The 24759-nt window shown below is 46.7% G+C and overlaps 2 protein-coding genes across 2 annotated transcripts; both read left to right on the top strand.

Moving 5' to 3' along the window:
• Positions 1 to 9456, top strand: LOC101762323 (zinc finger CCCH domain-containing protein 19). Its single transcript, XM_012846287.3, has 12 exons — positions 1 to 935; positions 1010 to 1929; positions 2045 to 2124; positions 2734 to 2921; positions 4229 to 5225; positions 5414 to 5541; positions 5771 to 5830; positions 5933 to 5983; positions 6081 to 6151; positions 6335 to 6483; positions 6571 to 7644; positions 8115 to 9456. The coding sequence occupies exons 1-12, from the start codon at positions 339 to 341 to the stop codon at positions 9113 to 9115; spliced, it is 5316 nt and encodes a 1771-aa protein (XP_012701741.2). The 5' UTR covers positions 1 to 338; the 3' UTR covers positions 9116 to 9456.
• Positions 9457 to 20093: 10637 nt separating this feature from the next.
• LOC101761904 (GATA transcription factor 12) lies at positions 20094 to 22226 on the top strand. The gene is made up of 2 exons (XM_004969870.2): positions 20094 to 20557; positions 20964 to 22226. Exons 1-2 carry the CDS (start codon positions 20216 to 20218, stop codon positions 21819 to 21821), a joined length of 1200 nt encoding a protein of 399 aa, XP_004969927.1. The 5' UTR covers positions 20094 to 20215; the 3' UTR covers positions 21822 to 22226.
• The last annotated feature ends 2533 nt before the right edge of the window (positions 22227 to 24759 follow it).

Here is a 24759-nt window from a genome sequence, read left to right as displayed (position 1 = left end):
TCTCTCGCCTCACGCCCGATCTCTCCTGCGGCCTGCCGCTCTCGTCTCCCTCGGTCTCTCCTTCTGACCCCAATCCCCAATCCCCAAACCCTAGGGAAGCCAGCGGGCGGGCGCCGGCGGCCGACAAGCAGGCGCAACGGAGCGACGGTGAGACCGCGCGGCAAAGGCCCATCGCGACGCCGCGACATGTCGACGGCGTCGAGCCGGCGACCGCGCGGCCAACGCCTAGCGTGCGAGCACCGCAGGGCGCCAGCGGTCAGCAGAGGAGGCGGGCAGCATCCCGCTTCCCGGCCTTCCCGCGTACTCGCCAGCTAGACGGTGTCTAGGGTAGAATCCCCATGACCGACGCTGAGCCACCTCCTACAGTGGGGGTGGAGGAGGCCTTGCCGACCACCCCAGATATTGCGCTAGACGGTGACGGTGAGGGCTACAAATTTGCTGAGGCTATTGAGGGTGAGAAGGATGGCGGAGCTCCTTATGGTGAAGGTGGCAAGGTGGAGGAGGGTTCAAAGTCCTGTGGTGATGATGTCGTGGCAGATGAACTCTTGGGGATTGAGGAAGACCCCAATCTGACCGATGTTGATGAGACTGACGAACAAGAGGAGGATGCTGGTGCAGAGGTGCAAACGAGTGACGTTGCTGCTGCTGTGGATGTTCTTGCAGAGGTGGGTGCTGCTGTGGCATCCTCAACATTGGTGGATGCTCCCACAGAGGTTGGTATGCAAACCAACGAGGTTACTGCTGTGGATGATCTCACAGAGGTGGGTGCTGCCCTGGTATCATCTACATCGATGGATGATCCCACAGAGGTGAGTACTTCCCTGGTCAATGAAGACTGCAATATAGTTTCCACCGGAGGTGTGCATAGGTTGGATGACCAGACTGATAAGGAGGTTGATGGTGACTCCCTTGATGCTGATGAGGCTGCTCCCTTGGTAAGTGATGTACAAGATGACAGTGCAAGGATGGATAAGGATATTGCACTTAGTGATGATTTGTGCATACTCAGGATCATATGAGGCCGCAGATGGATGTGGCTGCAGCTCTGTTAAATGAGGTGGAAACAGAGATTGTGAAAGCTGGAGACCCTGTTGCAGAGGCGATCACAAATATGGATATGCAGGTCCAAACTGGAGATGACAGTGAGGCGGAAGGTGTTGGCACTATTGCTGACGCTGCTACAACAGATGAGGAGAGCAAGCATATGGGTGCAGTTACCACGACCACAGATGACAGCAAGAAACATAATGGGACAGTGGGTGATGATGCATCCAATGAGGGGATACAGATGGATAGAGATGGGCTAACTGGAGATGATAGTGAGCTAAAGGAGATTGCAACAGCTGATGAAGATCACGTGGAAGAGGAAGGCATGCAGATGGGTGCAATAAACATTACTGGAGACATGGACAAGGAAGGCAGAATTGTTGTTGAAAACATTGCAGATGAAGCTGTAGATGGTGTGGCTGTCCCTGAAGAAAAGGCTGTGCAGACGGATGAGGCTGGTGATGATATCCCTGAAGAAGAGGATGTGCAAATGGGGGGAGTTGGCTTGACAGGCAATGATAATGAACAGGAAGAGGCTGTGACAGCTGATCATGGAGTGGAAGAAGATGCTATGCTGATGGATGCAGTTGCCAATGATGATGATGAAGATAACGAAATTGTTGGTGAAGATGTTGCAGAAGAAGCTGTCACTGGCACAGTTGGTGACGATGCCCCTGAAGAAGAGGCTGTGCATATGGACGATGACGACGACGATGACGAGCCTCCTCCTTTAATTGCAAAGAAAGGTGGAGGGCGTCGAAAGAGAGGTCGTCCATCTTCCAAGGCCCAGGCTGTGGTGAAGCCATCTGTAAAGAGGAAGGATGAGGAGGAGGTTTGCTTCATTTGCTTTGATGGTGGTGATCTTGTGATCTGTGATCGTAGGTTTGTGCTTCCCGTGGAGTTTCTTTATGTCTTTATTCCAAGATATGGAACATTGAACATGTTACAGCTTTTGGTTGATCGTGATTGTGACATCATTTATGTGTTCTCATTTCAGGGGCTGCCCTAAAGCTTATCATCCTTCGTGTGTTAATCGGGATGATGATTTCTTCAAGTCAAAGGGTCGGTGGAATTGTGGTATGTATGACAATTTTATCCGACCACCCCACATTGCTTACATAAATTCTTGCATTTGAATCATGTGATATGCATGCAATATATCCTTACAAAATGTTTTCTTGAAGGTTCATTTCCTGTTCTTAATGTCATAGCTAACTTAAGAAAACGTTTCATTTGTTCCTGAACATTGACGTTAGTATACTTTTTCTAGCATGCTCTTCGCAGTCTGTTCAACTTGTATGAATTTTACAATGACCCTGCAGTGTTGGCCATCACATGATTTTCCTGTTCTTACTATCATTGCTTACTTAAGAAATTAGTGAAATCTGTCTAGCATGCTCTTATTGATTTGTTTATCTTGTATGAGTTAGAAAGTAAGTTATCTCTTGCTGTTTATGAATTAGGAAGTATGTTTAGCTTCTGCACTGTATACTCTTGGATGCTAGCTTACTTTCAAAAACTTTATATTTCACTGCTATTCTGGCTTCTGAAACAAGGGCTCTATTTTTTCACATGTTTTTTTTACTTGAGATGTATCTTTTTATGGTAGCGGTGAGGGCTGTTGCATAGTACATGGATATGATTTCTCAAAAAATACCTATTTGATCCTATTTGCTTTGCTGCCAGGGTGGCACATCTGTAGCAACTGTCAGAAACCTGCACGCCATATGTGTTACACATGCACCTATTCATTATGCAAGGCTTGCATGAAAGATGCAAAGTTCAGCTGTGTCAGAGGAAACAAGGGCTTTTGTGAGACATGCATGAACACCGTGATGTTGATCGAAAATAGAGAGGAGGCAACTGACCAAATGGTACCCTTATCCACCATTCTAGTTTCCTCAGTCTATTTATTTTTCTTTATCTTTATATATTTTTATATATACTTTTAGGCATTGAGAACTCTAGATTGTTGTTTTATGATTTTCCCATGCAAACGATTTAGTCTTAGCATGCAAGCTGCTTATTGTTTCCCACCTGTTCACACAGTATTTATCCTGTAGAAGTGATACACTACAATTAAGTTGTTGATCCATACTTGAACTTTGATTTGGTCAAATCTAATGAGTGAGTTCAACTTGTAGGCAATTTGTTGTGTATTGAGAACTGTGTTTCTGAACTGAATACGTTTTTTGCAGTTTCCTACTCTAGTCACAAATAGGTGGTAGTCATCTATACTATCTCCAAAATGCAACATGACTGCTGTTTGCTCTTGCTTATTCGTATAACTTTTGTAAAATTCTAACAATTCGATAGGACAAATGTCTCTTTTGGGAGTCCAATATGGAAGGCCTACAGAGATAATGAGATATAGATAGCAAAAGTATGGAAGGCTTGACTGCATGCTTACCAAAGCATCAATCAATATTGACTGGAGGGGGTAGATCATGGATGGATGGCATTCCGATGCAACACTTGCATAGCAATTTACATTCCTTTGACACTAAGATATTAATTTTTATTATTGCTGCATTGCAGACATTAAGATTATCCCTTCGTTTAAATTTCTTACAGAATTTCTGCATTCCAAATGGGACCTTAAATTTGCCGGCATGTCTTTTGGAAAGAAAAGAGACTATCTGCATTCTGGACACACTACAAAATAACAAATGTGACTACTCGGGTGCAATTGTGATGCAATAGATCTTAGTTTAGCGGTACTGCAAGTTTAATCTCTACCTGCTAGCATATTTATTATGTAAAATTACGTGTAGGGTACCAATTGATCAGCAAGCTGCAGAGAATGATAGCATGAGTCATATGGTCAGTTGGTCATAACTGTAGAAAAAATCCTGGCATTTGCCACAATCACTACTTAAGGCATGCAGTTTCACAAGGCATTTACAAAATGTGCACAAAAGTCTACCCTGTCTCAAATACTCGTCCACCAACATCAGTTTCTTGTAGTACATACAAACTAGTCTGTTGGTAAATTTTCAGGTTGGCTATTGTATGTTCGGCTTTGTTCCTTTTTCCTGTTCTTCTATCAATCTTACTTATTGTTTGTGTGAATTACTTTCAAACTGCTGTAGTGTTCAGAGTCTGTCTATCAAAAGAACAGTTGATTTTACAGTATGTTTTTTCTATTGTGGAATTTGTTTTATGAGAATTTTTTTAACAGGATGTGGATTTTGATGACAAAAGCAGCTGGTGGTATTTGTTCAAGGATTATTGGTTAAATTTGAAGACAAACTTGTCATTGACAGTTGAGGAAATATCAGCAGCCAAATATCAAAAGAGTGGTGAACTACCTGATACTAATGATGAAGAGGCTAATTCTGAAAGTTCATTGGGGCGACATCTAGAGAACAATACACCAAAAAAGAGGGGAAGGAAACGATCGAAGGAAGCTGCCATTGAGGATGGTTCTGAAAGAAAAGAGAGCACTGGAAAGTCTACCAAACAAGGCCTGTCAAGCATCCCTGATGCTCAGACTTCTTCAGGGAAAAAGGTTAGAAAATTATCCAAGCGTTCTTTGAGCAGGCAGCATTCATCAAAAGAATCTGAAAGTGTTGGGACGTCTACATCCTCAGCTGAAGAGGCCAGCTGGGCTTCTGAGGAGCTCTTAAACTTTGTAGCTCATATGAGAAATGGTGACAAATCTGTGATCAGCCAGTTTGACGTTCAACCCCTTTTACTTGACTATATCAAGCGCAACAATTTGCGTGATCCTCGTCGAAAAAGCCAGATAATTTGTGATTCTTTGCTCCAAAGCCTCTTTGGCAAAAAACGAGTTGGGCATTTTGAGATGCTTAAGCTTCTTGAATCACATTTTCCCATGAGTGAGGTTTCACCATCAGCCGATGAAAATCATGGTGGTGTAGTAGACCCTGATCCTAGTCAGGATGCTGATGGTAACAGTGAAGCTTCAGTTGTTATGAGTTCAGAAAAAAGAAGAAAATCACGCAAGTATGACCAGAGACGTCAGCCTAATCTTGATGACTATGCAGCAATAGATAACCATAACATTGGATTGATGTACCTGCGTCGCAACCTAATGGAAGAGTTGATTGGTGATGTTGATACATTTGATGAGAAAGTTGTTGGATCATTTGTGAGAATAAGAATACCTGGTACTGGGCAAAGGCAGGACATTTATCGACTTGTACAAATTGTTGGTAAGTGGAGTTATTTCCTAAGGGCTTGTTTGGTTTGGTGGGGATTGAAGAGGATTGGAGTGGATTGTTTGGGATTAAATCGCTTACAAGTCTTAATCCCTCCTAATCCCCTTGGAGGAGAGGATTAACCAAACATGCCCTAATTTGTTTTGGCTGCATCATACTAAATTTCCTTCCATTGTTACCAGGCACTGGAAGAGCTGCGGAAAAATATAAATCTGGGAAAAAGACTACTGATATAACGCTGGAGATTCTGAACTTAGACAAGCGGGAGGCAGTAACTATTGACATAATCTCGAACCAGGAGTTCACTGAGGTATTTTTCTTTCTCAGTGTGAACATAATAGTTTTACTAGTGTCACGAATTTACTAATCAAGTAAAACGCCATCCTTCATGCTTAACACTGTTAACATTAATTGCTGTTGGTATATCCTGACCTTATTACTGCACTTGCAAACACACTTGGTCAGTAAATCTGCTACTCTATTTGGGTTTGAATTTCATACTTTTGCTGATTTTTAATTGCTTTTTTTTCTTTTTCTAGGAGGAGTGCAAACGTTTGCGTCAAAGCATAAAGTATGGATTCATCCCAAGGCTGACAGTGGTAACATACTAACTTATTATGTAGTGTGTCTTGCACATTTTATGTGTATATCTGCACTGTTTTTTTTTTGTTTTGCTTTTGTCTAACTACCTTTTCTTCCAGGGAGAGGTTCAGGAGAAGGCAAGGGTTCTCCAGACCCTAAAAGTCAATGATGTATGCAACTTGCATTAATGAACTATAAAAGTCTTTTTTTTGCTGCTAAGTAATCTGTTTTGCTGATTCATTCTTTACTGTCTTACAAACTTTGCAGTGGATTGAAAGTGAAAAGATGCGACTTGGGCACCTTCGTGACCGCGCGAGTGATATGGGCCATAGAAAAGAATATCCTTTTATCATTTATAAACTAGCATTATACATTGTCAGTGTAATCATGGGCTCATTGTCAGTTAGTCTGCTTCTGTCACATTCATCAGTAGGCTTTGCTCCTTTCTGTGTTGAAGAAGTTTCTGATAGGATTATCCCTTGTTAAATAAATTTCGCTTGTATGACTTAACCAGTGTTCACGCTTAGGGAATGTGTAGAGAAGCTGAAGCTGCTAAGCACTCCAGAGGAGCGTGCTCGTAGGCTAAATGAAGAACCTGAAATACATGCTGACCCTGCGATGGATCCAGATTATGAATCTCCAGAGGAACAGGAGCAGGAAACTGAAAGAAGTAATTGGCTTTATTACTCCCTAGCATAGTACCATCTTCTACTTTATTGCAACTTTGACACTGACTTCCATAATTTTCATTGTACAGGTAGCTTCAATAAGTCAAGAGGTTCTTTCTTGAGGAAAGACGGTAATCTTGTGTCTCCTGTTAAAGGAGATGGTAGAAACCCTTTACAGCGAGATTCAAAAACTAACTGGGAATCTAACCGAAACACATGGGCTGAATCAAGTCCGCATATGGAATCGCCCCTTTCACGGAGATCCACCTTTTCTTCTCCAGGTGATAGTGCTGGTTATACAAGTAAATCAGAAAGTCCAAACATTGGTGCGCAAACAGTTAAACTGGAAGGTACCACACACAGTGCTTCACAAGGGCCATCTGGTGTCTCATCTGGAATTTTGGCTGCTAACGTAGGTTCAGGGGCAAAAACTGCATCACAATCAGCCATTAATGAGTCTGAGAAGATCTGGCAGTACATGGATCCTTCTAACAAAATCCAAGGCCCTTTCTCAATCGTACAGTTGCGGAAATGGAACAGCAATGGGTACTTCCCTCCTAGTTTGAAAATATGGAAAGCTAGTGAGAAGCAGGACGATTCAATACTATTGACTGATGCTTTGGCGGGGAAGTTTGAGAAAGACCTTCCTCCATGGGAACCACCACATGTTAGTGCATCTCAAATTGACAAAACCCCTCTTCTTGAGGAAAGCACAATAGCTGGTGAACAAACTCCAAAATCAGTAGTTCCAAAGTCTTTCTCAAGTAGTGATCAAAGGCCTGATTATAGTTCAACGAACCTTGGAGCATCCATGATGCACTCTGGCGCTCAAGGTTATTATGGAGTGCAAAATTCCCATGCAGGATACACAAACCAACAATCTCTTACTGGAAGTTGGAATGCCGCCTCTAACCAGTTTGGGGTTGCAGTAAATCCGATGACACCTACCCAGCCTGCCATGGGAAGCTTTTCGGGTCAAAATATTGTGGCTGCAGGAAATATGGTTCATTTAACTCCTGGAATGACTCCTGCAACTGCAAATGCAGAATTAACCTCAGATTTACCCTCCCAGAACCAAGTACCATCTGCTTTGCCACAGATGGATGACAGATTAGCAGATGGAGAAAATTCTTCACATGGACGAGTGTGCTCTTCGGCTGAAGGTAGGCCCTTCAAGAAAAATTTTCTGCTTCAATGAAATTCGCTTACAGCCAGTTTGGATCCCCTGAGTTGTGCCCATGATTGTGAATCTGGAACTAAATTTATGGGGTCTAAATTGGCTAACTTGTTTATGTCGCAACTCTACCTATTTTATCTTAATAGGCGGTGATACATTTAAAATCTGGATATTGTAGTACACATTTATATTTGATGTAAATCATTTTTGTTTCTTGCAACCATTGGAGCACTGGGTGCTCAGCGTGAACCAGCACAACTTGAAGGTGTTAGCTCAATGCTTGACCACTGTTTATGCCATGTCTGCTTTCCAGTCTTTTCATAGGTCTTGGTTCTTTTATTTCCTTTATTAGTATCAAGCATATTTTTGTATTTCAGTCCTAACCATCTCCTCTGAGTATTACTAAGGTTTCAAGTGTAGGCCAACCTAACGGCATTGCTGTGGTGTCACTTGCAGGCACAAGGAACCAGATGTCAACACCATCTGCTGCATCAGTACAGCCTTCGGTGACAGCCATCGCTGGCAGTGATACTCAAAGCGGTGGGTGGACTGTACCTGCACAAGCGGCCAACACATCTGGCCAATCTCAGGTAGCTGGAAATATGACCTGGGGACCTGCACCTCAGGGTGATGGAAGTATGGGCTGGGGAATGATGGGACAGAGCAATATGAATATGCCCTGGGTAGCATCAGCCCAAGGTGCTTCAGGCTACAACATGGGGGTAACTATGCCAACACAGCCAAATGCAGTCCCGAACATGGGTTGGTTACCAAATCCCGGAAACGCCAGCATGAACATGATCTGGGCGGCAACTCAAGGTCAGGGGACTACAAATGCAGCTGCCATGATGGGAGGTCAGATGCAAGGAGTTGCCATGGCTCAATGGGGTGGTGTTGCAGCAGGAAATGCAAATCCTTATCCTGGCTGGGGAACCCAACAAGTTGGAAACATGAACCAAAACGTCAATTGGAGTGCTCCTGTGCAGGGAAATCCGGGTCAGGCAAACAATAGCATGAATTGGAATGCGCCAAATGGTAACCCTGATTGGAATAATCAGCAGAGAGACAGTGGGGGCAGGCAGTCTGGAAACCGTGACTCAGGTGGAAGGCCATGGAAGCGTGCTGGTGGCGATGGAGGGTCATGGGGAAATAAAGCACCGGGAGTTTGCTGGTCTTTTGTTGACCGTGGCAAGTGCTGGAAAGGTGACTGCAGATTCGTCCATCCAACAAACACGGACGGATATTCGTCCAGGAATGATCGGCACTTTGATAGGCAGCATTCGGGCAATGAGAGGCGACATGACAATCACAATGAAGGAAATGATCGACAGTTTGACAGGCAGCCTTCGGACAATGAGAGGCACCATGATAGGCCTGATGGCAGGCACGATGGCAGGGATGACGATAGGCATGATGACCGGCAGGCTGATAGGTCTCAGTCAAGAGAGCCGCACTAGAACTGTTTTCTGTCCTTTTACCCTACAACTTTCTTCCGTTTTGTTGTATGTGCAGTAGCATACTAGCGTAGTAGCATCCATGCATGCTTTGAACTCTATGCGCTATAGCGAGCTGCATACATGTGCAAAGATCATGTACAACAGTTGTAGTTTAATGCTGTGGGCATCTAGTTTCGAATTTAATAATTTGTTCTAATAAATCGTCGTGTATGAACTCTTATGTACAGCTGGGGCTCCACATCCCGGTTCTTCTCTATGGTGGTGACTGCTGTGTGTTTTTAAGTAGTTATTATGAGATTGTTAGCTTTACCGACAGGTGTTTTTGAAACGCTTGGGACATATATTCTCCGTTCAATAATCTGCGTGTGCCCATGTACTTTTGTGGTCATATAATACTTCCATTTTGGGCGCTGCTGCGAGTGCTGCGTACCCTATTCGTTAACGTTTTATTGCTGGAACTCTGCATGATTTTCAATTGCAGACTGCTTATGGCCTTATGGGGCGGTTGCAGCCATGATTTCTACTAGAACCGACTCGTGCATGAATATGTTGAACGGATCGGATGACAGAACTGCACGCTTCAGCTACTGTACGGTGCCCGTGCCCGTCGCGGGCGTACGGCAAAGCAGTCCAAAGGGAAAATAATGACACCAGTGATCCTACACTGCTCTACCAAAAGGCGTGTTAATCAACGCCCTGTCCTCTCCGAACACAAGCACGTTCGTTAGGATATAGCGCCCGTGGCAGAGAGGATGTGGAAAGGGCCGCGAGAATCGGAGAGGGACGAACGAACGTACGGCCGCCGAACGGGAAACGCTCGCCCATGAGATCCCTGCGCGACGCCAGTCGGCAGTCGGGGTATGCTGCAGCTGCTGCCAGTTTCAGGTACGCTGCTCCTGCTCGTCTGCTGCGGCTCTCGCTGATGCATCAACAGCGACTCAGCGAGTAGTGGACCTGCAGGTTGCAAGACTGCAAGCTGCAGGTCCTGCGCTGGTCGGCAGCAGGCGGTTCCGGTGGGCCTTGCGCTGCTGACCTCCTGCTGCTATGCAGTACTAGTAGGCTCCGGCTAGCGGCGATTGCATTGCACACCGCTCAGTCTCAGGGACGCTAACACGATGCACATCAGCACATGAATACATGATCGCATCTCTCTCGAGTCACATGATCGACTCACGTGACCATGCGACTATGCGAGAGCCCATCCGGCCATCCCGGTTAGCCGCGCCTCTAATATACTCTTCGCGGAAAGATACTCCCGCTAAGCACTCTGTAATCCTATCCCATGACCCATCATCGCCCGTGGGGGTCCATCCATGGCACAATCTCACGTGCGGACGAAGCAACACGGAAGGCGAGGACGGACGATGGGGCCAGGCCAGCCATGGCAGGTCAAAGGGCGCAACGGGATGCCGACACGTGGGATTCACCGTGCTCTCAGCGCTGGCCCTTCCCTACCTACGTGCTGCAAGCAAACGGACTCCCGTCCCGTGCACCACCATGCAATCGACCTCAATCCTCAAAAGGCGACTTCAGCCGGTGGCGTGCAAGTGCAATCGAACGGACTCCCGTTGAGAAAACAAAAAGGACTTCAGCGACCCGACCTCTTTCCGCGCTTCCTTCTCGCATAGAACCGTCGACGTCGAGCTCCGCGTCCGGAAGGTCGTCGGCGCCGTCGATCCAACTTGGCCATTATTCCGCCCTAGCAAGGTCGCCAGTTCCATCCCAACGACAGAACTCAGAAGTGAGACTTGGCTAGTTGGCTTCCAAAGCGGCAGCGCTGGATCACAGCATCGAGCAGTGCCACACCCATGACTCCGTGAGGCCATGAAGAGAAGTGCCTGGATCGAGCTTTCTCCTGCTTCTGACACCGGCCGTCCACCACCACCCCGCCGCGCCGTCCGCTCTCCCTGTCAGTCACATGCGCTGATGCGCGGCGGGCCCCAAAGCCTCATCCTGCAGGATAGCTGGGCCGAGGGGCCCGGGAGCGTGGATCGCGCATTAAATATTCGGCCCGTCCTGGTGCGACAAGCCCAAGAGCAACAAAAACAAAAGACAGGCAGAGTTTTCATTCAATATTTTCTTTATCTATTATATACAAGGAAGACAGGCAAAGTTCAAAGCTGACGTTGAAAGTGAGCCTCTAAGAAAAGGGGAAGTATTTCAGAGGAAAAAAAATTATCACGAGCCTCCGTTGCTAGCAAGCAAAGCGAAGGCAATGGCGCTTACTGCTCCGTTCCCCACATCGCACACCTTTTTCCCTTGCAGGCCCCCTTTCCTTTTAATCCAAGCAACGAAATTTTGCGAAAGCCGAAAAGCTGAGCGGAGCTGCCGCCGCAATCTTTTGTGGGAAACCGAATTCCGGTGCCTCGGTGCTCGTGCACGGATGATCACAGCTGTTCCTTCTTCTTCCACAAGTGTCACGACTCATGACCATACCTGTCCGTACCTCCATGAGAGTAGAAGCGTCGAGATCAGAACCCGCCATAAATAGTTGTATGCCCATTTCTGCTACTGGATATCTGCAAATAAGCTTTTGTTGCCTAAACTTCTTTAAAGTGATGTTGTACTCTGTGGTGTGTCTGGTTGGAGGAAACTAACGAGAGTTTAGGTCAATTTTAGTGCACAGTTTCATGGCACAGTTACCAAGTCTGATGATAATTGTGACTGCTGTTTTTCATGGTGATAAAACTTCTCTCACATATCATGAAACTCCATCTCCTCTCTCCTTATAATGACTTTACCACGTCAGCAAAATTGCTGATGTGGCACATTATTTAATGATTATGAAAACTTTTGATGAAAACTCCACTAAGACTGGCTAAGTCCTCTAAATCTCCTAATTGCTTTGTTCACGGGCATAAGATTTTAGAGTGGGATGAGGATGCAAGGGGATTTGAGAGCTAAACCCATTTTAAACCTAGGGGGAGCCTTGTAATTAGGAGTGAATTGCTCTTTAAGTGAAGCATAGATACATCTCTGGCGTTCATCGTGTTTTAATAATTTATTATAAATTTTCACTCCCAAATACACCAACCAAATAATAGGCTAAGAACTCCCAACCAAACTCTCTCTTGTAGGCCATGTTTGTTTCCATTCAGCATGGTGGAAAGCTGATTTTATATACTAAAGTAGAAACAGTCAGTTTCTTCCTCAGCTTCCACAATCTAACACTTCAGATTGTCGCACTCACAATTCATTCCCCACCACCTTATCAACTTCTACCATATTATGACATGCATATCTAAACACCATTCCATTATGTCCATATGCAAGTGAGAGAAAACTGCCATAAGCTAGAACCCAGATATTGCCAAACAACCATCAACATTTGAACCATCAACTTTCCACAATTCAGATTTCCACAAACTAAAATTGATAGGCCGCGATTCAGAATCTAAGGCTAAAACAAGCATAGCCTTGATTCCCAACTTAATATGTCTAACAATGGATTATGACTACAAATTAAACTTATTACTCATATGCCTTTTCTCTCTGCAAACTCTATTAAAAAGAGAGGAAACTGCGGCCCCTCGAGACCAAACTGCATCGTTGCGGAGCCCCGTCGTGAAACACACACTTGCTAGCCAGCTTTGAGTCTTTGACGACGACATCCAAAACGGCGCTGGCAATCGGTCCGCGGTGTCCCCTCACGTGGTGCGTACGTGGAAGCACGCGACGGGGACGCGTGACGCGGGACGTGCGCGGGGACGAGCGTCCACGACTCGTGAGCAGGCTAGGGTACGTACGTAGGGCAACCGGGCAAGCAAGGAAGCCGTGTGAAGTTCCGGTCGAGGTGTACGAGCAGGGCCGTTATTCTATAATCAAGGTCTCTCAGCTTGTACAGACGTACAGTACACCTTTGAAATAAGAGTCATGGTATAATGCTAATCAATTCTAATGTCTAGTATGTCTTTATTTCTAGAGCATAAGAACAATTAATTGAATGGGACTCATGGATTTATCGCAACGTTGGTTGTGACCCATGGAGAAAAGTGCAAAATTTCTTCTTCTTCTTTCAAGACCATTAGAAATGGCATGGAATGAGACAAATAGTCAAAATATTATACTATGTCGTAATGCTCCCTCTGATTTTTTACATATCACATTTAGTTTGTCTTAAAGCAAGAATATTCAATTTTGTTCAAGTTTTATAGAAAATAGAACAACATCTACAACATCAAATTTATTTCATTGAATCCAGCATAGAATATACTTTGATAGTGCATATGTTTATTAGTATAGTTGTCGTTATATTTTTCTATAGACTTAGTTAAAGTTGAACGATTTGGCTTAGAACAAATAAAATGTGATATGTAAAAAAATTCCGGAGGGAGTACCTATTAGGTAATCACAGTGCTAGTTTCATTTTCATTAACTAGAGTACCATATCGATATTTTTGTTAGGAGGAAAAAAAATGAAGAAAAATCAAGAAGAAAGATGTCTGTCTAGATGAAACTACTTGCAGGGCATTGTTTAAGCAAATACTCCCGCTTATGTTATCTACTTATGAAACACAAATCATTAGAAAGACTATTTCAATCATCAATTAAATGCTCTCTTGCACACGGCACTCCTTCAAACATCAATGTTAAATTACATCGCAATTGACTCATATATACAACTACTACTGCGTATTTAGCCAAGATTGCAGTTACGGTTGATGGAAAAGCGTGTACATTGATGCCAACAACTAAAGATTGTAGGGGCACAAATGATAGAAAGTCCAATGTTTTTGCGCCATGTGGGACTCTTCGAAACACCGATATGAAGAAAATCCCGGAATTGGCATTGGCTTATACTCCACTTCTATAGACGTCAGAGTTTTTTTTTGTTACTCCAGTTCTCTGACGGTCAATGGAAAGTGTGTGTACTTCTTACCAAATAAAGATTACAGAGCGTCCATAAATGCATGTGCACACTGCACTACTGTAAAATGAGCATTCATCCAATGCGTTAGTACTGGATGTCATTTCATCCGGTACTAATGCACGGCGTTAGTACCGATCGTCACGCAGTGCCACTAGAGCCCTGTAGTACCGGTTTGAAGCCTCAGCCGGTACTAAATGGCGGCACGTGGACCGCGTGGCAGATCGCTAGATTCCTCAGGAAGCCATTTAGTACCGGTTGGTGGCTTTAGCTAGTACTAAATGGTGAGAATGTCATTTAGTACCGGCTGGTAGCTTCAACCGGTAAAGTACCGGTTGAAGCTACAAGCCGATACTAATGTCAACCATTTTCTCTATATATAAATGAGCTACTTCCTTAGCTTCCTCCCCAAGCAAGCTCAACTATTTGCTCGGGTGAAGAAAATGCTCAACTATTTGCTTGGGCTTCGTTTTTCTTCACTCGACCAGCTTCTTCACTAGACCGGTTAGCAACTTTATTCTCCCTCCTCTGGTCATAGTATTTTAGGCTTTTTTTTGAATGAGCTAATATTACTTGTTGTTTTATTAGAGTGAGGAGAATGTAGAGTTTTTTAGAATGAGTTTTATGTTACAAATGGAGTACTTGTTGATTTTTTAGAACGAGAAGAATGGAGAGTTTTTTAGAGTGATGTGAATGGGAAGTTTTTTTAGAATGAGTTTTATGTTATAAATGGAGTACTAAGTTGTTGATCTTTTAGAACGAGGAGAATGGAGAGTTTTTTAGAGTGCGGACAATGGAGAGTTTTTTAGAATGAGTTTTATGTTACAAATGGAGTACGTGTTGGTCTTTTAGAACGAGGAGAATGTAGAGTTTTTTAGAGTGAGGTGAATGGGAAATTTTTTAGAATGGATTTTATGTTACAAATGGAGTACTGGCTTGTTGATATTTTAGAACGAGGAGAATGGGGAGTTGTTTTAGAGGGAGGAGAATGGAACATTTTTTTAAATGAGTTTTATATTATAAATGGAGTACTTGTTGATCTTTTAGAACGAGAAGAATGGGGAGCATTTTAGAGGGAGGACTAAATATTACAAACACAATTACTCTATCTTTTTCCTACTTAATATTGATCAAGTTCTTTATCTAATACGAAACTCTATGTCCAATTTTCACGTAATACGACGCAGATGGACCGGCAATGGATGTAACACCTCCGCTCCTCCAATGCCAGAGAACAGAAGAACTTCGAATCCACAAACTCTAGCTGAACATCATAAAAGAATCTTGAAATAATTTTCCAAACACCTTTTGGAGCCAGATTTTCATAATAGAAGTATGGTAGTCAATAGCCGGTTTAGGTATTCACTGACCTTGACCCATCAGTTTATGGTTGGTTTTGGATTGCCAAAATAGGCCATGCTCAGTGAACATGTCTTTTACCTGGACAGGCTATTAGGCCACTATACTTCTATTATGAAAATATAGCACTTGCTCCAAAAGACGTTTGGACCATTATTTCAAGATTCCTTTATGATATTCAGCCAGAGTAGGTGGACTCGTAGATCTCATGTTGTACCATTATTTTAGGATTGGTATATCTTTTTATCTCCCAAATTAACGGTCGTGATTAGGACGATCCTATGTTCTAAATATCTCATTTATGTAAGACATAATATGTATGATGAATTTTTATCTCTACTATTTCATATATATGAATTTTTAAATACGTATATTTTGCTATACACCTAGATATATATTATGTCTAGATACGTAGCAAAAGCTATGTACCTATAAAAGCCAAAACAAATAGTAATTTGGGGCGGAGGGAGTATAATTTACTCTAGTTAATACTCTACATATGTCATGAGGACTCTAGTTAATATTTGTGATGAATTTTTGTATCTACTATTTCATATATATACATATATACATGTGATAATCTTGTCATAATGATTGAAATATTTTATTAGAATTAAGACAGTGTGCGCGGGAAAGAAAACTACTGGAGGCGGATAATTTCAGTTCCAGCCAATTTGACAACTTTAGTACTAGTTGGAAGCATGCCCGCCAATTTCAGATCCTGCCATTTAGCAACTTTTGTACCGGTTGGGAGCCCTGCCCGGTACTAAATGGAGGAATTTAGTACTGGGCAAAGGCTAGCACCAGTACTAAAGTGTCCCACCTGCAAATACTTTGTTTTCTCCAAACACTTAGCAGTTCCTCCCTCTGCGCCGCTCCGTCCCCGTCCCTGTCGCCCTTGCCCATAGCCGCCGCCCCGTCCCCGTCACTGTTGCCCACCACCGCCATGCCGGTCCAGTTCCTGTCGTCTCCATCATCGTCGCCACCGCCTATCCCGTCTTCGCCCCCATCTCCATCATCGTCCCCATCCCCATCTCCATCACCGTCGCCGTCGCATTCCCGGCCGCCGTCACCGTCGCCCCGTCCCCGACCACCGCCACCCCGTCCCCGGCTGCCATCCCCGTCGACGCACCTCTCCCTTCCCCACCTCCCCCGCAAGCCGCCGCCACGCCTCTCCCTCCCCCGCCTTCCCCGCACGCCCTCCCCGGTTAGGTTTTTTTCGATAATTTTGAGTTTGATGCATTAAAATGATTTTGCTACCTGTATTGGATTAAAATGGCTATGATTTTTCTTGAATTGGATACCAATTTGTGTTGGATGCTAAGTAATTATTTTTTATAATACAATTATGGCATATGGCTATATCTCTTAGAGGACATGTAGATATTCACGGGTAGCATTGTGATAGAATTGTGGATGGCTATGAAATGATGATCTAGATTTATTTCAATGTATATGATGTGCGTATATGATAATGTATTATTGATGGCAAAGTTGACTAGTTAAGAAAAATGGTGACAAATTATCTTATCACAATTTTATTTGGACAGTTTTGGCTAACTATGGCAAGTGGAAACTCTTCTCGCCGTGGTGGCGGCAGCCGTGGAGGTGGCCACCGTGGTGGTGGCGGCCATAGACACTACATTTTCGAGGAGCCACTGTTGGCTCGTCCTCCAAGAATTCACTTCCCTAATCGCGTCATTGACTTGCCAAAAGGCAATAGAAGCAGAGGAACAATTTCCAACATAGTAATATTCTTTCTTTCTTCTAATTGGTTTTTTTACTACACATGAATAACTCCTAAATTTACTTACATACAATGTAGCTTACCGACAAAATTAGATGGCTGGAAGATGTTGTCAAAGCTTTAGGTGGTACTTCTTCTTTAGTGCAATCCAAGATAGTTGGTCCATGGAATTTTAAAAGAGTAAAAATCTCTTTTCAAGTACCTGTTCGAGAAACACAGGCCAACCAGATGAGAGTACCAGGATAACCTGATGGTTTCAATTGCCGCATGGGGTTAATTAGCACCAAGTAGGGTAACTTTTGAAAGGACCGCCATAGAGGCCTGCCTATAACAGCTTAAGGACCATGGGTACTTTGTGCCAGACTTCTCATATTTTCAAATAAGGACACTCGAGAATGGAGAAAGCAATGTGACTAGGACTATTGAGAGGCTTTGTCAGCTGAATCAACATGACATGGTATGGAACATATCTAATCATCCTTTTATCTTTAATTACGTTACATCTTTTAAATTTCATCATGTTATTATCTTATTTTAGGATGTCTTTGGTTAAACTTTGGCGGCAATGTGCTTTCATGCGATTCTGGCTCAAGTCTTGGATGTGTTGAATTATAGTTACACCGATGGAAACCTAATATGCACCAGAGATTTCAAAGCTCCAGGCTCATCTCACTTTCTACATGCCATTTCAATTGACGTCGTCTTCATTGTTCGAGATTTATAGTAGTGCATGTGACCATCCTTGTGGAGCCTAGAGAGTGCACTAATTCATACTCTAGCTTATATTGATGAAGTTCTAGGCTTTACGATTGGAGACTTAAGCTATGTGGCATGAGTACATAAGCGAAGCGAATTATTAAATATGTAGCATGCATGGATATACTCTTACCGTACTCTTTTCTTATGGATTTGAACTTGTTCTCTTTAAGACCTTAAGTATTGATGCACGAACTATTAAGTGTTAACGATTTGAATGGGTTGATACTTGTGATACTTGGATTTGAATGTGTTGATATATTAACGTAATATTATTAGTAAAAGCTCCATCGAATACGAATACGAATTAAAACAAAAGGGTGAAAAAAAAGAAAAGGAATAAATTTTAGTATCGGTTAGTAAAATCAATCAGTACTAAACTGTCATCCGCAACAGCGTGATTTGGCTCTCAATTTAGTACCGATTGGTGTTACCGACCGGTACTAAATGGCGTATTTAGCACCGGTTAGGCTGACCGGTACCAAATAGCGTGGCATTTAGTACTGACCAAGTAAGACCGATCGGACGCCCGGTATTAAAGGAGGTTACCAACTGATGTCGAACCTCCAGTACTGATGGGACTAGATTTCAGCCAGTGTGTGGCCGTATGTAGGCCCGAAGCGGTGGATCGCACATCGTGCATGGCTTATCATATCAACAACGTGCCCCGGCATGCCCACATGTTAATGGAAAGCCATTTGTCCCCGATGCATAATTGCCGGTGCAGGCACACTACTACAAATTCTGCCGATGCATTTCAGTGTGCAATCGGATTTCTATGCGGCCTTTTGTGCGAGAAACCAGCAGGCACGCATATGCCTATATATACTTGGGCTAACTGGTGGCCAGGCTTTGCCACTTGAAGTGGATAGGAGAAGGTAAATAAAGTTTATCCTGGCCACCTTATCGATTCCTCCACCGTAAAAAACAGAAGGTTCGTGTCAGGCCCGGCGGAAACGGCCAAGATAAACTACGCGAGATCCCTCCTGCGTACTACGTACTGTACTTAAAATTACCTAGTAGAACGAACGGTGATCCCAATAATGGGACCCTGAATTTTACCAGCTTTCCACGTGACGGGAGCTCACAAAATACCACCTGCCTCGTCAGACGCGTTTGTTCTCACGCAGACGTAAGGGACAACCGGAATCCACTGTGTGTCGTCCATGCATGCACCGGCGTGCGCGCGGCGGTGGTAGTGACTGCATTGCAGGGGGTTCCTTCCTCTAGCTGCAACGTAAAGATCCAGCAGCTTGTGCTGTTGTTACGTAGAAGTAACAAACAGTGGTGTCACGTACTCACGTGATAATGCAAGGATTTGTTGCCTAATGGCTATTCAACATTTCGATTTGTGATTCTTGTGTAGAGTTATTTCTGCTGCGGAAGTCGGCACTGATTACGGCAGAACTTGTTCTTTCTGCAGGTTTTGAAAAATTCAAACTCTGGCCGGTGCTTCGTTTCCGAATAGTATGAAGTACCCCCGGGTTTCGAGTTCAAATTCTAGTTCGGCCAGTTGGCGTGTTTTACTAGCGGAGGGCCGAGAGGACGGCGTGGTGGGGGGTGTTTGGAAGGAGGAGGCTAAATTTTAGCCCTGTCACATCGGATGTTCGGATACTAATTAGGAGGACTAAATATAAGCTAATTACAAAACTAATTGCAGAACCCCTAGGCTAAATCGCGAGACGAATCTGTTAAGCCTAATTAATCCATCATTAGTGAATGGTTACTGTAGCACCACATTGTCAAATCAAGGACTAATTAGGTTTAATAGGTTCGTCTTGCGATTTAGCCTAGGGGTTGTGTAATTAGTTTTGTAATTAGTCTAGGTTTAATACTCCTAATTAGTGTCCAAACATTCGATGTGACGGGGGCTAAAATTTAACCCCCTCCTCCCAAACACCCCCTCAGTGGCTCCCGCTTTATTTAGGCCTTGTTTAGTTGGGGAATTTGGGAGGTGCCAAATTACTGTTACAGCACTGTAGCACACTGTAGCGTTTCGTTTGTATTTGTGAATTATTGTCCAAATATTGACTAATTAGGCTCAAAAGATTCGTCTCGCAAAGTACAACAAAACTGTGCAATTAGTTTTTAATTTCATCTACATTTAGTACTCCATGCATGTACCGCAAGTTTGATGTGATGGGGAATCTTCTTTTTGCATAGTGTCAAAGTTGGGAGTTGGGAGTAACTAAACAGGGCCTTACTCCTTAAGAATCGTTCGCTCCAGCTGACCCTCCCCCTCCTCTCCTGTTTCCGTCTCTCCCTCTCCTCGCCCACACGTCCAAAACCGAAGGAGCAAGCCAACAAAACCGGGCCGAGTAACGCAGGTGGACGCGCGCGGGCGTTGTTGGTGCGACGCGTAGTGCAGCTCATGGAGGCGGCGGCAGCGGCCGAGTACGGGTACTACGGCGGCGGCGGCGCGGGTCCCCGCGAGAGGAAGGGCGCCGCCGGGTGCGGGGACCACTTCGTCGTGGACGACCTCCTCGTGCTCCCGTACGACGACGACGAGGAAGGGGACGGGGAGGCGGCGGCGGCCGGAGACGGCGGGGCGCCGCCGTGCCTGCAGGCCGCCGGGGCGGGCGGCGGCGTCAAGGAGGAGGGCGGCCTCGGGAATTTCTCGGCCGACTCGTCCACCGTCACGGCCCTCGACAGCTGCAGCAACTCCTTCTCCGGGCTAGCCGACGGCGACTTCCCGGGGGAATTCTGCGAGCCGGTAAGTCGTTGTGTCGATTTGTCTGAATTCTTCTCGCAAATTTAGCATGTTCGTGTTCTCTTCTAATCCTTTAACAAATATAAACCGAAAATTGGGAAGTAATGGGTCAGCGTGGGAGGATTTTGTTGTGGTTTTCTACGAGTGCAGCTAAAGATTTCAATTTTAATCCGTCTGGAAAAAAAAATAATTGGATTCCCATGAACCACTCAATTTCGGTCTTCAGAAGAATCCGTATAAGTCCGTAAAATTGGCACAAGATAGTAACCATGCCAAAAATAGAAAACTTCGAACCTCAACAGTCCACAATGCGAATTCTGCAAAGTGTACCTTACCAAATTTCCCGCGAGTGCATGACGGGAAGCACAGAGAAGTCGCGGTTGCTAAACTTACGGTGAATTTTGCGCAGTACGATCAATTGGCGGAGCTGGAATGGCTGTCCAATTACATGGGCGAGGGCGACGATGCCTTCGCCACCGAGGACCTCCAGAAGCTGAAGCTCATTTCCGGCGGGTACTCCCCGGCTGTGAACGTGCCACCGGCTCCTTTGGCCCCTGCGGCCGCGGCTTCAGCCGTCTCCGCGGCGCAGCCTGGTATGTTCATCCCGGAGGCGCCGGTCCCTGCCAAGGCCCGTAGCAAGCGCTCCCGCGCTGCCCCGGGCAACTGGTCGTCACGTCTCCTCGTGCTCCCTCCGCCCCCGGCCTCGCCACCGTCGCCAGCGTCCATGGCCATCTCGCCGGCGGAGTCCGGCGTCTCGGCCCAGGCGTTCCCCGCCAAGAAACCGTCAAAGCCGTCCAAGAAGAAGGACGCGCCGCCGGCGCCACAGGCGCTGCCCTCGAGCGCGTCCGCGGTGCAGTCGGCCGGCTCGGCGGCGTCGGCGGAAGGGCGGCGGTGCCTGCACTGCGAGACGGACAAGACGCCGCAGTGGAGGACGGGGCCCATGGGCCCCAAGACGCTGTGCAACGCATGCGGGGTGCGGTACAAGTCGGGCCGGCTGGTGCCGGAGTACCGGCCCGCGGCGAGCCCGACCTTCGTGATGTCGAAGCACTCCAACTCCCACCGCAAGGTGCTAGAGCTGCGCCGCCAGAAGGAGGTGCAGCACCAGCCGCCGCACCAGGCGCACGTGATCGCCGGCGGTGGTCCTGGCGGGCTAATGCACATGCAGAGCTCGCTGCTGTTCGACGGGCCCGCGGCGGCGCCCATCGTCGCCGGCGACGACTTCTTGATCCACCACCACTTAGGGGCAGACTACCGGCAGCTTATCTAGATATGAGTCTAGCTTGTGCTAGAACTGATCAGTTAGCGCAGTAATAATTAATGCAGCTAAACCCTGAGAACCCCCCAAAATATGGAAGAACTACTAATCTTCTCTTAGGAGTTCTTTTCCCCAGTTTTTTTTCCCCCTCTTCCGTTTGCTTATTAGTTCATGTGCTTCTGTTCAGCTCGTCGAAATTTTCGTGTCAAATTCTGTTTATGGTATCCTCCTGTTTTTTTCCTGCTTAATTCCACCCCTAACCTTCTTATTAGACATTTTGGGAGTTTCCTTAGCTTTTTTCTTTGTTCCTTAGCATTATGTAATTCTAGCCTTCAGGGCTACTACTAGTTTGTTCTCTTTAGTCCCCATTCTGCTGCCAGAACATAATGAAAAAAGAAAAGTGAAAATTTTGGCTTATTTCCTAGTTTGACGACTCGCTCCCAATATGCATTCACGTCAACTTCATTCTCTATTTCCCTATGCTACACTCTTGAGATGGGGTGAGCCTGATCCTCCTCATCAGCCATGGCAAGCATGCAGCCATGCATGCAGCCGGCGGATGAACCCAAAGATACATGTCACAGATGTTGTGTGCGCAACCGAACAAGGCCGTGCACGCCGGAGGCGAGCGGCGAGCGTGCCAAACCCGTCGCAGCAAGCCCCGGGCGCACGTGATCATTAGAATCTTGCGTGAAAGAGATGCCTCCCTCAGTGTAATAACAAGGGAACAAATAAAACGGTGGGGCTGCTGGTCGATCGAGTGGATCCAATCGGGCACATTATGAAATAATTCCTCTCTTATTCCTCGCTGTAAAACACTGCACTGCATGCATGCCGCCCGGCCGGCCGGCTCGCTTTGCGATCGACTGCATGCATGCATGCTGCTGTGGCTGCGCTCATCATAACGTCGCCGCCCCCACTGCTGGAACTCTGAAACAGTTTCGTCAGAGAGGCCGGGAAAAGAGAGCTTCGTTTCACCTTGGCATTATTTACGCCACCCCTGGCTACTGCACGTACTGAGAAACTGACCGTCAGAGTGTGTGGGCGCAGAACGAGGCATGGACAGGCCACCACCGTAGGCAAGCCACACCTGTCATCTCATCCCATCTCCGGCCTGCAACTGCAAGGAGCCAAAGCCAAGGACCCTCGAATTTAACCGCCTCGCTGTGAAACTGGCAAGGCAAGTTATCTTGCTCATGCAATTTGCGTTACCACGTCTTGCATGCATGTTACCTCACCTACTACCCATGCATGCATGAACCTGCATGAGCATCGGTGGTGGTATATAGAAGAAGTAGCTTAGGAGGAGTAATTCGGTAACAGTAGCTAGCTTAGCTTAGCTTAGCCATTACATAACAGAGTAGCACAGTAAGTTAAGCTTGGTGGTGGTGGTGGTGGTGGCGGTAGCTTGCCGCGGGCACTGTGAGCGCATGTGGGGCGCTCACTACCAGGGGACAAGTGGAGGAGTATAAAAACCGGCGTCGCCGATCGCGGGCAGGCAGCGCCGCGGCAGGGCGCCCGGTGACGGAGGGCGCCTCACATGGGGGGTGGCAATAGAGAAACCCGAGAGATAGAGGAGAGAGAAGAGGCCGGAGGAGGGGAATATTGCTGTGACGCGGTAGAAACTGTAAGAATACTTCTACGAGCTATCTGCGTCCTGACTGGGCTAGGGGTTTGCATTTCGCGGCCTGCAGCTACGATATTGGCGCTGGCCGCTGGGGGCCTCCTCGGTCCGGGCGTCCTCGTGATCCCAGGCACGCAGGGCGCGCGTCGCAAGCTTTTACTACTACTGTACCGACGAATATACCCTTGACATTTCACTGTGGCTCTCTGCTGTACTGTACGTTTGCTTGATCACTGCCTCGGTTACCTGCACACCTTGCCGCCGGATGAGGGTCCATGATGCCGCCTGGAAAACCGTCGCTCCCTGCTGCGTGCGTGCAAGGTAGCTCGCCGGCCGGGCAACGATCCAGCACACGCACGCGGCGCGCCGCACCATGTTTGCGCCGGCCGGTCCACGCGTACAACAAAGGATACCGAGACGAGTCCCGTCAAAGCTTGACAAGACCCGCCCAGCGGGGACGCACGCACACGCACCCACCCCTCGATCCATCTGCTGGCTTAGCTAGCTACTAGGCCACTAGCCAATAGCTGCACGCACGCACGTACTGGCTGTTGGTCAATGCCACGACCTCGCCCGATTATACTTTACTCCTAGCCGTGCGATCAAGACAGATCGATACGTGCGGCCGAGAGGAGGGAGGTCGATCGATCGGCGGATTTGGATGGAGCACGCCGCGCGGATGATGCTTACGCGCGCGGCTGGATTTGTTGCGAGTTAATTAAGCCGGGGCGGGCGTGGCATGGCACGGCGCGGGCGTGCCGGTTGGTGTCGCTCACATGCACGCTCACGTACGGTCGCAGTCGCAGCGGATCGGCGGGGGCATCCGAGCGCGCGCGGGCTTTTTCTTCGGGGGGTAACGTGCGCGGAGGCGGGGTGCACCTGCGCTCGCCTCTCCGGGCGGTGGCGATTGGCGAGGGCGATCGAGCAGTGCGGGTCACGTCTCCGGGGCACGTGCGGGCACGTGCGCGGACGTGAGCACCCCCACCACGCGCCCCGCGGGGGGCGGCTTTTCTTTTGGGGCGAGTGGGGCCGCGCGGCGGTGGGCAGGGAGGCGTGCAGGCGCAGATGCCCCGGCCGGCCGGCCGTGCCCCGCCACGGCAGGCAGCCAGGCCGGGGAGCCCCACGAGCTGTGGCGCCGATCGCCACCTGCACCTGCCGCGCTGCCTTATCCTTGAGCACTGGTACGTGCGTTGATGCCGTGCCCGGCCTACCCTGCCTGCCTGATATTTTCCCCGGTGATACCTTTGTTTTCATGCCATGATTAAATCCATCGAGGCCCTCTTCTGCTCTACCAGTGGTGCACTGCAGCACTGGTTCTGTACTACC

Source organism: Setaria italica, chromosome V (assembly GCF_000263155.2).
Source record: "Setaria italica strain Yugu1 chromosome V, Setaria_italica_v2.0, whole genome shotgun sequence".
NCBI classification, from domain to species: domain Eukaryota; kingdom Viridiplantae; phylum Streptophyta; class Magnoliopsida; order Poales; family Poaceae; genus Setaria; species Setaria italica.
Note: the sequence above shows the minus strand (reverse complement) of the source record. Positions and strands in the feature narration are given on the sequence as shown.